Source organism: Ochotona princeps, chromosome 15 (genome assembly GCF_030435755.1).
Source record: "Ochotona princeps isolate mOchPri1 chromosome 15, mOchPri1.hap1, whole genome shotgun sequence".
Lineage (NCBI taxonomy): Eukaryota > Metazoa > Chordata > Mammalia > Lagomorpha > Ochotonidae > Ochotona > Ochotona princeps.
This window is the reverse complement of record NC_080846.1, coordinates 1,680,625-1,696,215: the sequence shown is the minus strand read 5'-3', so window position 1 is coordinate 1,696,215 and position 15,591 is coordinate 1,680,625. Positions and strand designations below refer to the sequence as shown.

Here is a 15,591-nt window from a genome sequence, read left to right as displayed (position 1 = left end):
TCATTTCAGGAGAATGAAAAGCTAACTTGTGTACCCTTTGTCCTCCCAGCTTCTCTCCTCCCCAGCTTCTCCTCCCTCACCTCAAGCCGCCAGTGGCTCCTTTGAGTCAGTGTGAAAGTATTGCCTGGTGTAGGCGTTTCTTTCATGGGGAGGGGGATGTGTCAGTTTTTCAACACTGACTTACTGCACTTAGTGTGTTTTCAGAGTTCACCAGTGTGACAGCAAGTATCAGTCCTTCATTTGTACAGCCCAGCAAGAGGCTGTGTTTGAGTACAGCACATTCTGTGTATCCGTGCGAGCGCTGTCGTCCCTGGGCTGTTAGGAGGGATGCCGCTGGGGCCAGGGTTGGAGTATCAGCCTTTATTTCTGTTAGACTTACACTAGGGCTGGAATTATATAGCTATATGGTGACTAGATGCAACATATTCTGAAAAGATTAATGTATTTGAAAGGGAGAATTGGGCCTGGCACCGATGGCTCAGTGGTCAGATCCTTCCCTTGCATGTGCTGGGATCCCACATGGGCACCGGTTCTAATCCCGGCTGCTCCACTTCCCATCCAGCTCCCTGCCTGTGGCCTGGGAAAGCAGTCGAGGACGGCCTAAAGCCTTGGGATCCTGCACCCGTGTGGGAGATCTGGAAGAGCTCCTGGCTCCTGGCTTCGGATTGGCTCAGCTCTAGCCAATGCGGTCACTTCGGGAGTGAAACATCAGATGGAAGATCTTCCTCACTGTCTCTCCTCCTCTCTGTAAAGCTGCCTTTTCAATAAAAATAAAAGTAAAACTATAAATAAATAAATCTTAAAAAAAACAAAGGCAGGGCCCTGCGTGATAGTGTAGTGGTTAAAGTCCTCGCCTTGCACGCCCGGGATCTCACATGGGCGCTGGTTCCAATCCCAGCAGCCCCGCTTTCCATCCAGCTCCCTGCTTGTGGCCTGGGAAAGCAGTCGAGGACAGCCTAAAGCCTTGGGATCCTGCACCCATGTGGGAGATCTGGAAGAGCTCCTGGCTCCTGGCTTCAGATTGGCTCAGCTCTAGCCAATGCGGTCACTTGAGGAGTGAATCATTGGATGGAAGATCTTCCTCTCTGTCTCTCCTCCTCTCTGTATATCTGCCTTTCCAATAAAACCAAATCTTCATAAAAAAGGCAGAGTTGCAGGGAGAAGGAGAGCTAGGAGAGCGGGGGAGTTGCATCTGCTGCTTCACTCCCCTGATGGTTGCACTGCCTGGGCTTGGGCCAGGCTGCATTCAGGAGCCTGGAACCGCATCCGGATCTTCTGTGTGGATGGCGGGACCCACCTACCTGGGCTACCTTCTGCTGCCTTCCCAGACACTTTAACAGGCAGCTCCTGTGGGGTGCTGCTGCTAGCTCAACCCGCTGGACTGCTGTGCTGCGACACTCGGCCCATGGCTAACCTTAGCTCCCCCCGCAGTACGGCGAGTGTTCTCATCAAGATTTGTCTTGTATTTTGTTTTTCAAAAGATGTATTGTATTTTTACTGCAAAGTCAGATATATAGAGAGGAGGAGAGACAGAGAGGAAGGTCTTCCATCTGTTGGTTCACCCCCCAAGTGGCTGTGAAAGCCGGTGCAGCTCTGAGCCAAAGCCAGGAGCCCAGAGCCTCTTCCGGGTCTCCCATGTGGGTGTAGGATCCCAAGGCCAGTTGCTTTCCCAGGCCACAGGCGGGGAGCTGGATGGGAGGTGGGGCCACTGGGATATGAACTGGCACCCGTGTGGGATCCTGGTGCGTTCCAGGCCAGGACTTTAGCTGCTAGGCTGGTGCGCTGGGCCTTGTTTTGTCTTCTTTGTGAAGTGCCGTCTCACGTGTTGTGATGTTCCCCGATGACGCTGAGCGCCTGTGCGCCTGCTGACCTCTTGTATGTTGTCTTTGGAGAGATGTTTGTTCAGTCTGGCTTTCAGTTGGTTTGCCTTGTCACTGGTGAGAGTGAAGTTTGTGGTGTGTTCCGGGCCCAGGTCCTGTGTCGGTTGCTTGCCTTGTGCTGTGAATCACCCTTCTGACTGGTAGCCTGGGAATCATGTTTTTGCGGTTAGTTTGACGTCAGATTCCCCGCTCGTCGTCGGTGCTGCAGAGCCACCCTGGTCAGAGATGCCGGCGAGGCGCCCGGCCGTGCTGCGTGCTGAGCCTTGGGGAGCTGTGGCCCCTTTGGGCTTAGGCGAGAAGTTAGGGTGCAGCCTTATTCCGCCGCCTGTGGGCAGCTGGCTGTCCGTTCTTGCCTCGTGGACTAGTCACCGGGGCTGATCGTCTATGAGGCTTTGCCTCCGCGTGCCCAGTTCCCTTGCTCGTGCCAGGGCACACTCTGGGGTACGGGTCCTTGAGTAGTTTGTTTTGAGATCTGGGCTGTGAGTCCTCTGTTCTTTTCCAGGAGAATCTGTTCTGCCCCTTGAATTTCTGGCTCAGATAGAGTGTCAGTTTCTGCAAGAAGCTAGCTGGGGGCCCGGCGGCGTGGCCTAGCGGCTAAAGTCCTCGCCTTGAACGCGCCGGGATCCCATATGGGCACCGGTTCTAATCCCGGCAGCTCCACTTCCCATCCAGCTCCCTGCCTGTGGCCTGGGAAAGCAGTTGAGGACGGCCCAGTGCATTGGGACCCTGCACCCGCGTGGGAGACCCGGAAGAGGTTCCAGGTTCCAGGCATTGGATCGGCGCGCACCGGCCCGTTGCGGCTCACTTGGGGAGTGAAACATCGGCTGGAAGATCTTCCTCTCTGTCTCTCCTCCTCTCTGTATATCCGGCTTTCCAATAATAATAAAAATCTTACAAAAAAAAAAAAGAATTTAGGCATCAGAATATTCAGAATTGAGTCCTCCTCTGTTCTCTGTAGCCCTCAGCATGGCCCGGCTCAAGTCGCGTGACTGTGCCCGGGTGCAGCATCCTCGGGGGTTTCCTGCTGCCGGCTCTGAGGACCAGGGAGGCCGCGCTCGGAGATGCTGTGTGCAAGGTGCTGTAAGGTGCTGCTTTCTTGTTCTGCTTTCTTTTTTAAGACTTACTTATTTTATTTGAAAAGCAAATTTACAAAGAGAAGGAGAGAAAGATTGGCCATCTGCTGGTTGACTCCCCCCCAGTCTGAATCCAGGAGCCAGGAGTTTTTAACTGTGTCTCTCAAGTGGGTTCAGGGACCCAAGAACTTGAACAATTCCCTGCTGCTTTCCCAGGCCATAACTTGGGAGCTGGCTCAGAACTGGAGCGTCTGGGACTTGAACCCACGTCCATTTGGGATGCTGATGCCGCAGGTGGAGGCCTATCCTACATGCTGTGGCACTGGCCTCCTAGAAACTTGAAAAGTTCAGAATAACTGTAGATTTACTAGGAATCCCAGGGAAAGGGGCACAATTTTGTGCTCCTCATCTTAGTACTGTACTTTAAAAAAAAGATTTATTTATTTTTATTGGAAAGTCAGATATATGTATATATAGTCATACATATATATATGTATGTATATATATATATATATATATATATATAGAGAGAGAGAGAGAGAGAGAGAGAGAGAGAGACAGACAGACAGACAGACAGACAGAGAGGAAGATCTTCCGTCCAGTGATTCACTCCCCAAGTGAGCGCAACGGCCAGTGCTGTGCCGATCCAAAGCCTGGAGCCAGGAGTTTTTTCCAGGTCTCCCACACGGGTGCAGGGTCCCAAGGCTTTGGACCATCCTCAACTGCTTTCCCAGGCTGCAAGCAGGGAGCTGGATGGGAAGCGGGGCTGCTGGGATTGGAACCGGTGCCCATGTGGGATCCCAGCACGTTCAAGGAGAGGACTTTAGCTGCTAGGCCACCGCGCTGGGTCTGGTATTGTACTTTTAAGTGTGTATTTACTGCATGTTGTCTGTGTGTATGTGAAATGATGCATAGAAAATGAATGGTTTTAGCCAAGTAAAGACAAAGGCAGAATCCAGGGGAAAGGTGTGGTCTGTTGCTGTGATCTGGGGGAAGCTCGGGGCCTGTTACTTGGAAGGTGGGGTTCTTGCACTCACAGGCCCTGTGAGCACCCGGACTGTCTTCTCAGATGCCTCCTGCTAAGCACCCACTGTGTGTGGACCCCATTAGTTGGGGTGTCTGATGACAGTGAGGCCAGCAAACAGGAGTTTTTGTCCAGGCTTTGAGTGGCAGCTCAGGGGAGCCCCCAGGCCTGTGTTGTTCTGTCTCTGGCCCCATGGGTGGCCTCATTTCTCTTGACTCCTCTTCACACACGCCCTTGGAAGGGCAGTGTGGCCGAGGGGTGCTCTGTTCTGGACTGGAGGCCTTTTGGGTCCCATGGGGCCTGCGTGTGTCCCTTGGCCAGCCCTTGGAAGGGCAGTGTGGCCGAGGGGTTCTCTGTTCTAGACTGGAAGCCTTCTGGGTCCCCTGGGGCCTGCGTGTGTCCCTTGGCCAGCCCTTGGAAGGGCAGTGAGGCCGAGGGGTGCTCTGTTGTGGACCGGAGGCCTTCTGGGTCCCCTGGGGCCTGCGTGTGTCCCTTGGCCAGCCCTGGGGTCTTTGTGTCCACCTGCTCCTGTTCCTAGTGTAAGGTGATGAGCATGACACTTTCTGAACAGACCCTGAATTCTTCTAAAAAGTTGCCATTGCTCTCTGCCAGGGTGGGTTTGATTCCTGTCTGTGGACGCCCGCTGCAGTGATCCTGGGTACTCCCACTTACACTGTCTTGAGGGGGTGCCTGCGGGTCTGTGAGGCGGTGGCCCACTGTGCCGGCCCTGTTCTCAGGGTGGGCCTGGGCCCAACTCCCCTGCAGACCAGGGGTCCCTCCTCGGCTGGGCCCTCGGGAACCTGGGTGCTCAGGGCTGAGTTTTGCTCTTGGGAAAGCTGCAGATAAGCTCATGTTTTTTGTCTTTGTCTTTGAACAGCATCCAGCATGTGTATGGAGCCCAGCACCCCCCGTTTGACCCCCTGGTGCATGGCACGTAAGTGAAGTTTCACACCCTGACCTGGTTCACGGCCCTCATTTGCCGTGGGCCAAGGCCACCTGTGTCGGCCTGCTGTCCTCCGCTGCCTTTCCCCAGAGGAGAGTGGCATTGTGTTCAGCTAACCGACCTTCAGCAATGGCTTCCTGTGGGGCAATGCTGGCCACACTCAGGTCATCCCGTGGCCGGGAGGGCGGCTGTGGAAGCCGCAGCCGGATGCCCGTGTTTGGGGACAGTAGTGGGCTCCGCAGGAGAGCTCGAGGACATGGGTAGCTGGCGCCTCTGTGTCCTGTCCTTCCTGCCACACGGACTGCCCAAGCCTGGGCGCCCCAGCAGGGCAGACAGCAGTGGAGGGTGTACGGGTGCCCTGGGCGGGGTACACATGCTCTTGGCCGGTTGGGTGGAATCTGCTTGGTGTCGCAAGTTTCCGAATCCGTGGGAGGCCTGTGCTCTCAGTGTGTCCAGTCTGCACCATCGCAGGAGCTCTGCTGAAAGGCTGGCGGTGGGAGCAGCTGCTGGCCGGCCTCGCCCAGTGAGCGTGGGGCAGGTCCGGGTGCCTGCAGCCCCGGCGGCTGCTGGAGGAGGCGGCTCACGCGGCTCCTCTTGCCTCCTTTGCTCGGCTCGATGCCTCTGAGCCGTTCCTGCTTTTTCTATGTCATTCTCAGCTAGTGAAGCCACTTTTCAAAGAAAGTATTAAATTGAAAGACTGAGAAATCTCCCATTGGCTGACTCCCTGCCCAGTAGCTGCGGTAGCCAGGGCTGGGCCAGTTGGGGGCCAGGAGCTCCTTCTGGGCTGCTCTGTGTGGGTAGCAGTGGCTTACACCCTCAGGCCGTCCTCTGCTGCTCTCCTAGACACCTGAGCAGGCAGTGGATTGCAAGTGGAGCAGCTGGGACTCGAACCAGCACTCCCATATGGGTTGTGGGCGTTGTCGCTGCCGTGCTGGCCCCTGGCTGGTTTGGAAGGGTGGGTGGTAAAGCCCGGTGTGGCCAGTCATGGCACCGTTCCTTGCAGCCTGCTGAAATCCATGCCCAAGGTGCCCACCACCCCGATGAAGGCCAAGAGGGTGAGCACCTTCCAGGAGTTTGAGAGCAACACCAGCGACGCCTGGGATGCCGGGGAGGATGACGATGAGCTCCTGGCCATGGCAGCTGAGAGCCTCAACACCGAGGTCGTCATGGAGACAGCCCACCGCGTGCTGCGCGACCACAGCCAGCGGCAGGGCCAGCACCCACCGCCGGAGGCACCGGCCCACGAGGCGGAGCTGCCTGCCGCCCCAGGCAGTGACCTGCGGCTCGTGAAGTCTGTCAGCGAGAGCCATGCGGCCTGCCCAGCAGGTAGGCAGGGGCGGGCGGAGGGCGCGTGTCCAGGCCCGCGGCTCTGCGAGCTCCCCACGGAGGGCTGTTCCTCTGCTCGGGCAGGCTCTTCTGCCCAGAGACCAGAGGCGTTTTGCTCCTGGAGCGCCTGAGGGTTTGCCTTCCAGAGCCAGTGCCAGCGTCACTGCCAGGCTGGCAGCCGTGCCAAGGGGGAGTTCGACGCAGACTTGCAGTATTGGTTCTTCGCTCCATTTCCTGGAGTTTGTTTTCCGCCCTACACTGCTGTTCTGTGCTGGAGCGAGAGGTGGCTGGGGGAGTTGGGGCTCAGGGCCTGTTGCCGATGGGACCTGTTGGCTCTGTTTCCATGGCTGAGGGCCTGCCGCTCTCCCCCAAGCTGTGCCTGACACACCTTGTCAGGATGGGCAGGTTCATCCCTGGAGGCTCCTTGGCCACTGCCTGCCCGTGGGAAGGTCTTGGTGTGTCCCGGTCTCCTATGGGTCCTGGCTTCTGTGCCCGTCCTCAGCTCTCCCTCCAGGGTGACCTGGTGGTCACCAAGCCCCATCCCCCAGCAGCGGTTCGTAGCTGCATCTCCTGGCAGGCCCGATGTGCCTCCCAGGTGGCCGTGGAAGCTGGTTCCTGCCACCGGCTTGTGTGGTCTCCATTTCTCTGTCGTTGCTCGGTCTTCTGTTTTATCGATGCCAAGCGGGTGCTGTGCCAGGGAGGCAGGTGTCTGCTCTGTGTTCCTGCTCCTGGAATCGGTCCCCACTGCCCGGTGGCGACAGAAGGGACAGAGTGGCCTGCCTGCGTGCTCACCGGGTCGGTGGCGCGGCAGGTGGTGCCGTCTCTGAGCAGGGGGGCGTCCAGGGGTGCCCCCTCCTCACTCGTGTTCTCTCCCCTCCCGCAGAAGGTGCTGGTGGTGCGGCCTCTCTGCAGAGATCTCAGTCCCTCCCACACTCGGCCAGCGCCACGCTGCCCGGGGCGGCTGACCCTGGCACCGCCAGCAGCTGCGCGCTGAGCGAGAGAGAGGCCTCCCGGCTCGACAGGTTCCAGCAGCTGCTTGCTGGCCCCCACACGGACCTCGGTGAGTCTTCACGCTCCCCTGCTGTGGTGGGAGCCGAGGCTCCACGTGTCCGGCCCGTCGGAGGTGGCCGTGGCTCTGTCCTCACGCTTTCGTTTGGACCTGCTTTGTCAGTACGTTCCTCACGTATATTTTAAACAGTTATTTTGATCAAAAGTCAGAGATTTTTTACCTGCTTTCACTCTAGTCAGAGCAACCAGGTATGCGTCAGACTGTAGCCAAGAGCAGGAGCTGCCTCTGGCTCTCACACGGATGAAGGGCCCACGTGCATGGGCCATCTTCCTTTGCCCTCCCAGACACGTTATTAGGAAGCTGGACCAGAAGCAGAGAAGCAGGACGTGACCCTCCCTTCCTGGGTTGGGATACCAGTGTTGCAAGCAGCGACTTAACCTGCTGTGCCACAGTACTGGCCGCTGTTGACGTATTTCCTTCCTGTCTCCTGATGCGGCACCTGTTGCATTTTCTTAATTCCTGGTTCATTCTTGCTGCTGCTCTGTGGGACTGGCCGGGCTCTGGAGTGTCCTGAAGGCAGGGTTGGTGACTAGCAGCCTGACCTGCCCAGAGAGTGACAGGCAAGGCCCAGGACCCGAGGAATCCAGGAGCCCAGGGGCTCGGGAGCCCAGGGCAGGGGAGCAGGGCAACAGGGGGCTCTGCTATTTTTCCCGGAGAGCTGAGGGAGGCTCACGGTCCAGCTCCAACCCTATGCCCTGTGGGGAAGCTCTGGAGCATGCCCCGACTCCCCAGTCTCTCAGGGCACCCCCTTATGTTGCTTCCTTTTCGGGGCCATCTCTGAGTGCCACTCTGCTCTTGGGGCTGCTCCCTGCTGGAGCCCTCATGAGGATCTAGACGCAGGTTGGGGCGCACTGTCAGCGGACTGCTGTGGGCAGTGCTCGAGTGGGCGCTGAGGTCCCCTCCTTCTGAGGCCTGGGAGGTGCAGTGCCCAGCCTGGCCAGGAGGTGGTGCATGGGCCACGCGGACGGCCTGCCCCTAGGCTGCAGGTGAGGCCCAGGAGGCTGGGAGGCTGACCCAGGCGGGCGGGGGGTCGCCGGGCCTCAGCCGAGGTGGGCTGCTGGGCAGTCTCGTGGCTGGTAAGATGCGATTCCTGTTCTGAGGACAGTTCTTTCCTCTTTTATTTACGGCCCAAACCAGCAGCACATGCAGGAGGCATATTCAGGAGGCTTATCTCTCAGGAGGTGCCGGGTGAGCCCCTGTAAGATGCCCAGGAGAGTGCCCAGGCGTGGCCAACACTCCAGGAGGTTGGTTATTTGGTGTTAGTGTCCTTTTTGTTGCCGTCTGCCCGTTGGTGATCGCTGTGGGCAGCTTGCAGGCGGTCTGCGGTTTGTCAGCAGTCAGCAGTCAGCAGGTGGTGAGCAGAGGGCATCCCGCTCAGGTCCCGCTTTGATTGGGTGTGTTAGTGGACTGACTCTTGGACAGGAGGGAGCTGTGGGGCATAGGGTAAACTGCCCCTTGGGATTCCCACGTGGCTTCCAGTTTGGAAGCATCTGTTTGAGTCCCTGCTGCTCCGCTTCCCGTCCAGCTCCTTGCTAATGTGCCAGGGAAGGCAGTGGGGCTGGCCCAAGTCCTTGGGTCCCTGACACCTCTGTGGGGTACCAGATGGAGCGCTTGGCACCTTGCTTCAGCCTGGCCCAGCCTTGGCTGTGTGGCCCTTAGTTGGACCGCAGTTGGGAGATCTCACTGTCTCACTGTCTCTCTGTGTCTCTCTCAGCCTCTCTGCTTGTCTCTCCTCTCTGTTGGCCTGCTCTTTAGATAAGTCAACAAGTCTTAAAAAAAAGTACAGATTTCCAAGTGTGTGTAAAATGTGTGTGTGTGCAACAGCCAAACACCTCAGCGGGCTGTTGGAATCTGTTTTTTCCCCTTTCTGTAGAATTCTATTTAAACTTTAAATCTAAAACCAAAACGCTAAAGCTGGAGCTTTCCAAGGTAAACAGATCCTGGGTTTGTATTTAGTGGTAAGAGAAGCAGTGGATTGCCTGGGTTTAGAAGGTGTTTGAGGACAGTGGAAGGGATTATCTGTGTGTTCTGTAGCAGCTCCACGTGGGAGGCAGTTGAGCATGCTGGGGAAGCCAGCTCCCTGAGCTGGGCTCCCGCTGGCCGGGCGCCGTCCCGTCCGACCGGTGGCTGTGGAGCTGTCCTGTCCTACCGGTGGCTGTGTCCTGGGTTCCAGCTGGCTGGGCACCATCCCGTCTGACCGGTGGCTGTGTCCTGGGCTCCCGCTAGCCGGGCACCATCCCGTCCGACTGGTGGCCGTGTCCTGGGCTCCCGCTGGCCGGGCGCTGTCCCGTCCGACCGGTGGCCGTGTCCTGGGCTCCCGCTGGCCGGGCGCCGTCCTGTCTGACCGGTGGCTGTGGAGCTGTCCCGTCCGACCGGTGGCCGTGTCCTGGGCTCCCGCTGGCCGGGCACCGTCCCGTCCGACTGGTGGCTGTGGAGCCGTCTTGTCCTACCGGTGGCTGTGTCCTGGGTTCCAGCTGGCTGGGCGCTGTCCCGTCTGACCGGTGGCCGTGTCCTGGGCTCTCGCTGGCCGGGCAACGTCTCGTCCGACCGGTGGCGTGTCCTGGGTTGAGCCTAGCTCTCATGAGCCTGGGATAAAAGTAGCAAACAGCTTACCAGCTCATTCTGCTCTGAGTGTTGACTCAGTATTTGCTCACACCGGGACGTCTTGCCTCGCAGCCTGAGGAAGTGGCTCTGGTGGGTGTTCTGTGCCACGTGGTTGCTGAGCGACATGCGCTTGGCAGGACGTGCAACATCCAGGGCTCGTAGGGCGACTGTGTGGAGCTCAGCCCTGGCACTGGAGCCACCCAGGCCACCCCTCTAGCAGAGGGCCAGGGCACCCAGGCCGCCACTCCGTCAGTGGGCCAGGGCTCAGGCACACCTCAGGGTACCCAGGGGAGCCTTGACTTGGGTGGGTGGCTTTCTGTAGACAGAGTAGAGGTTGGGTGGGTGTGCCTTGGTGTTGATGGCAGGGGACGGATCTGGTGCTGGCCCTGCCCTGGCACATTGCCTGAGCAACCATGTCAGCTGTAAGGGGAAGTTGGTCCAGCTTTACGGAGTCCCATTGAGGCGGGAGGGGATTTCTGTGACGTTCACAGTTTCAGCCAGCGGTGGTTGAGCAGCTGCTGTGTCTGTGGGCACCCGAAGTGAGAAGTCAGATCCCATCTCCTGCCACCAGGAGGTGCTGCAGGCAGCCGTGTGGGTCCCAGGACCGGTCATGCTGCAGGCTGAGGGGAAGCTGTGTGAGGCATGGCCCTGGTGCTGGGAGTGCTCAGCAAAGCCCGTGGAGGTTGGCACAGTTGGGGTGACAGCTGTAGGAAGATGGGGTGGGGTGAGTCAGGCCTTTGTGTGCTCAGGGAGTGGGGCTGATGGGGGAGAGGAGGAAGGGGCAGGCCTGGAGGGTGGGAAGGTGCCAGGGCCCCGGGCTGCAGAGGTGGGAGAGGGGCCTTGGCGAGCCAGCGTGAGGCTCTGGAGTCTCTCAAGTGGGCTATGGGCTTGTCTCCAGGCCCCAGGGAGCAGCCGTGTGCTGTGGAGGCTGCTCAAGGGTCACGTGGGTGTTGTCTCTGCCCCTGAGCTGGGTGGGTTCCCTGGGCAGCCAGGGGGCCTGGGGGCAGCAATGGGGAGGAAGTCAGGATGGCAGACAGTTCCAGGAGAGGGCTGGGCGGGGCGTCCGGAGCTGGGGGGAGGGCTGTGCGGGGCGTCAGGAGCTGGAGGGAGGGCTGTGCGGGGCGTCAGGAGCTGGGGGGAGGGCTGTGCGGGGTGTCCGGAGCTGGGGGGAGGGCTGTGCGGGGCGTCCGGAGCTGGGGGGAGGGCTGTGCGGGGCGTCCGGAGCTGGGGGGAGGGCTGTGCGGGGCGTCCGGAGCTGGGGGGAGGGCTGTGCGGGGCATCTGGAGCTGGGGGGAGGGCTGTGCGGGGCGTCCGGAGCTGGGGGGAGGGCTGGGCAGGGGCGTCCGGAGCTGGGGGGAGGGCTGTGCGGGGCGTCCGGAGCTGGGGGGAGGGCTGTGCGGGGCGTCCGGAGCTGGGGGGAGGGCTGTGCGGGGCGTCCAGAGCTGGGGGGGTGGCTGCTTGAAGCCGGGTGACGAGGGAGGGCAGAGCCATGACTGGCGTAGATGGGCCCGAGGCTGTGCGGGCTGGGAGCCGCTGCGCACACCGGAGTCTGTTGACCTCCGGAGGCAGCTGGCAAGGCCGCACATCCAAGTCACCGCCTGGCAGCTGGCCTCCTGCGGCCCTTGCTCTGTGTAGTGGGATTGATCTGCTCCTGAGCAGTGTTGCTCTGCACACCCCACCTGTCTGCTCCCGATGGATGGCCTTCTCTGTGGTGCCCAGCCCAGAAAGTGGAGTCTGAGGTTGGGGTAAGGTGCCCTGCAGCCTGAGCAGGGGCCGGCCCCCGGCGTCGCCCTCTTGTGGCCAAGGCCAGCAGAGCAGCCCGGCTGCTGGTGTCTGCGCCCCGAATTTTCACTGTGTGAGAGTGACGTGAGAGGGATTTGCCAGCTCAGCCCGTGCTGGAATCTCACTGGGGAAGGCCTTGCTGCCAGGAGGGCAGCCCCATGGGCCTTGCTGAACTACAAAGGTGCAGAGACCCCAGGGAAATGCCACTTGGCTGGCAGTATCTCCCATCACCCACCCCAGTAGCCCAGGAAGGCGTGTTCACACCTGCCTGCGTGTCTCAGAGGCCCTGCCAGCACCGCAGCCTTGAGACCCTGGGTCGTCGAGGGCAGAGCGGGGCTGCTGGCTCACACGCTGGCTGCCACGGTGCCCGGGACATTCCCAGAGTTCCCCTGCCTTCCTGCAGTGTGAGCGTGGGAGACAAGCTTGTTTTCCTGGATGGCACTCGGCACAGGTGGGCTGCGAAGGGTAGAGTTCTCTGCTGATGCTCTGTCCTAATGGGGGTCCTCTCCATCCCCCGGCCTCGCCGGGGACGCGCAGTGGGACTGTCGCTGGTGGCAGGGATCAGGCGCCCTGTGCTGTTCCTGCTCCTCCGTCCTCTCTGCTGACTCTGCTTCCCGTCTCCCTGCCCCTCTGCCCTTGGCCTGGCTTGCTCTGGCAGTGTCTCTTCCTGTCTGGAAAGAGCGCAGGCGGAGCAGCCTTCCTCGAGTGTGGATGGGTGTGTGCATGTGTGTGCGCACGTGTGCACATGGCTGTGTGGTGTGTATGTGCATGCATACGTGTGATATGCATGTACACATGTCCGTGTGGTGTGTAGGTGTATATACGTATGTACACATGGCTGTGCGGCTTGTATGTGCACGTGTGCACTTGTATATGTGTGGTATGTGTGTGCATGTGTACATGTCTGTGGTGTGTATGTGGATGTACGTATGTGCACATGCCTGTGATATGTATGTGCATGTATGTGCACATGTCTGTGTGGTATGTATGTGCACGTGTGCACATGTCTGTGATAGGCATGTATATATGTGTGTGCACGTGTGCTTTAAAATGGGTTTTTAAAAATCTGACAGGCTCAGCGCCAGTGTGAGTGTTCCCATCTGCTGTTCACTGTCCAGCTAACTGCAGCTGCCCTAAGCCGGCCTGGGTGTCCGCCCTGCTCCTGGATGGGTGGCAGGAACTTGGTCCCTAGAGCCATCTATCCCCTTGGCTTCCCAGGGCTTGAGTTGGCACAAGGGAGGCAGCATAGCTGAGCATCCCTGGTGGCACTCAGTGGGGCAGGGCCCGGGACGAGCACCTGCTGTCCCGTTGTCATTCCGTCCAAGTTGAGAGCGGGGAGAGAGGGAGAGTAGTGTGTGACCAAGGGCTAGATCTTCCATCCATTGGTTCACTCCCAGCTGTTCGCAATGGCCAGATCTGTGCAATGCAAAAGCCAAGAAGTAGCAGTTCAATCCGGGTTTCCCACGTGGGTTGCAATGGCTGTCCCCAGTGCCTCCGCTGCTGAGCATGTGGAAGGAGTCAGGGGAGGACTGAGACCCCTGGTCCCAGGCGCTGGCTCAGCGGCCATGCTGCGTGCCCTCTGTTCCCTCCTCCCCGCCTGGTTATTTGTGGCAGCAGTTTCCAGGCTAAGGCGGGTCCCAGGTAGAAAGCCCCTGCTTTGGGCTCTGTCCTGCCCGCCTCCTCTGACCCCATGTGGTGGCCTTATGTGCCCTGGTCCCAGATGCCACCATCTTCTGGGAGCCTTGTGCTCCCGGGGGCTCAGGGCTCTGCTCAGTGATTAGTTATCTTAGTGCCCCCTCACTCTGGGAACCTGCTGGGAGCCTGCTGCCATGGCTGTGCCCCAGGGCCCCTGTGTGTATCCCCCCATGTGGCTATGCGCCAGGGCCTCTGTGCCCCTCCCCCGCGTAGTTGTGCCCCAGGGCCCTCTGTGTCCCTCTCCCCCCTACGTGGCTGTGCCCCAGGGCCTGTGTGTACCCCCTGTGTGGCTGTGCCCCAGGGCCCCTGTGTGTACCCCTGGTGTGGCTGTGCCCCAGGGCCTCTGTGCCACCTCCTCCCCCCCCCCCCCGTGGCTGTGCCCTAGGGCTTCCGTGCGTCCTCCTCCCCTCGTGGCGTGGCTGTGCCCCAGGGCCTCTGTGTGTTCCCCCCCCACGTGGCTATGCACCAGGGCCTCTGTGTCCCTCCCCCCTGTGTAGTTGTGCCCCAGGGCCTCTGTGTCCCCCTCCCCCCACGTGGCTGTGCCCCAGGGCCTCCGTGTGTCCCCCTGGCGTGGCTGTGCCCCAGGGCCTCTGTGTGTCCCCCCCCCACGTTTCTGTGCCCCAGGACCTCCGTGTTCCCCCCCCCCATGTGGCTGTGCCCCAGGGCCTCTGTGTGTCCCTCCCCACGTGGCTGTGCCCCAGGGCCTTCGTGTGTCCCCCTGGCGTGGCTGTGCCCTAGGACCTCCGTGTGTCCCTCCCCACGTGGCTGTGCCCCAGGGCTTCTGTGTGTCCCTCCCCACGTGGCTGTGCTCCAGGGCCTCCGTGTGTCCCCCTGGCGTGGCTGTGCCCCAGGGCCTCTGTGTGTCCCTCCCCACGTGGCTGTGCCCTAGGACCTCTGTGTGTCCCTCCCCACGTGGCTGTGCCCCAGGGCCTCTGTGTGTCCCCCCCCACACGTGGCTATGCCCCAGGGTTTCCGTGTGTCCCCCTCCCCGTGTGGCTGTGCCCCAGGACCTCTGTGTGTCCCTCCCCACGTGGCTGTGCCCCAGGGCGTCCATGCGTCCCCATGTCCTGGCTGTGTGTGTGACTCTTCTTCTAGGTCCTTGCTCCCACACCGCCCACATGAGGCTGGGCTGGCCCTGCCCACCCGGTGCATTGTGTGTCCTCGTTCGGCTTTGTGCTCTCCCCCGTAGCCCTCATGCCCGCCCTCACGGCGGCCCTGCATGCTTGGACTGTGAAGTCGGACATCTCTGCCGTGGTTTGGGGTGTGTCTGATCTTGCGGAGGTGATAGTTACTGCTGAGTTCCCTGGAGGCAGCTCCACGTCACTGAATCTGTACTTGCTGGAGCCAGGCAGGGCTCTGAGACCTTTCCTGTGCCATCCCGGGGGGCTGTGGCTGGAGGGGCCTGGCCAGGTGCCTGCTTGAATGCTCCCCATTGTGCAAGGGCCTGGGTCCTCATCCTTCGTTCCCGTGGTCATCACTGACACGAGCGTTAGTGCTGGGGACACTGGAGGGGATGGTGGGATGGCCAGGTCAGATGCCTTGCTCAGGCGGCCTGGCGTGCTGCGTGTTCCCCTCCGAGCTCTGGAGCCTGCACTGCCCGGCTCTGCCAGGGTCCTTGCTTGCTCGTGCCAGCCCCCGGGTTACTGTGTGTGCAGTGTGACCGTGGGGTTGGAGGGACCGGGAGAGCCCCGGGAGACGGGACACACGCCTGGCTCGGACTCACATCCTTACACTGCTACTGCTGGGGCGTTTTATTTTTTTCCCCTTTGGTGACATTTTCATTGCTGAATGTGGTATTTGAACTGCATGTATTATTATTATTCTACTTAAAATAACCAAATTGGGTATGATTTGGTGAAATTCAAGTATTTGATACTAGAGTAAAGTAAGTCTTCACTTTAATAGGGAACCTTTCAAGTTTTGTTCAGATAACTTGTTTCTGTTGAGTGATGGTTTCTGTGTAATCTTAAAAACAAATGTTAAAAACATGTTGATGAGTCTGCTCCACAGTTTTAAAGGCGCAGCTTCAAGATTGGCCTGCTGTGCGCTCAGTGACTCTCATTGTATTGGGGTGCTCAGCAGTGAATTGGGCGGTCACGGAGCGTGGCCTCTCCCGTGGCATCCCGGGCGGTCACGGAGCGTGGCCTCTCCCGTGGCGCCCCGGGCGGTCACGGAGCGTGGCCTCTCCCGTGGCG

General features: G+C 59.9%; 1 protein-coding gene across 2 annotated transcripts in view; it reads left to right on the top strand.

The window, feature by feature from the left end:
• Positions 1-15,591, top strand: part of TBC1D22A (TBC1 domain family member 22A) — a 260,405-nt gene that overhangs the window by 23,141 nt on the left and 221,673 nt on the right. The window contains exons 2-4 of one of the 2 annotated variants that reach the window (XM_058673257.1): positions 4,855-4,911; positions 5,924-6,246; positions 7,130-7,306. In XM_058673257.1, coding sequence (XP_058529240.1) covers positions 4,855-4,911; positions 5,924-6,246; positions 7,130-7,306 — 557 coding nt within the window. The remainder of the gene's footprint in view (positions 1-4,854; positions 4,912-5,923; positions 6,247-7,129; positions 7,307-15,591) is intronic. The other variant, XM_058673258.1, reaches the window with a different exon arrangement.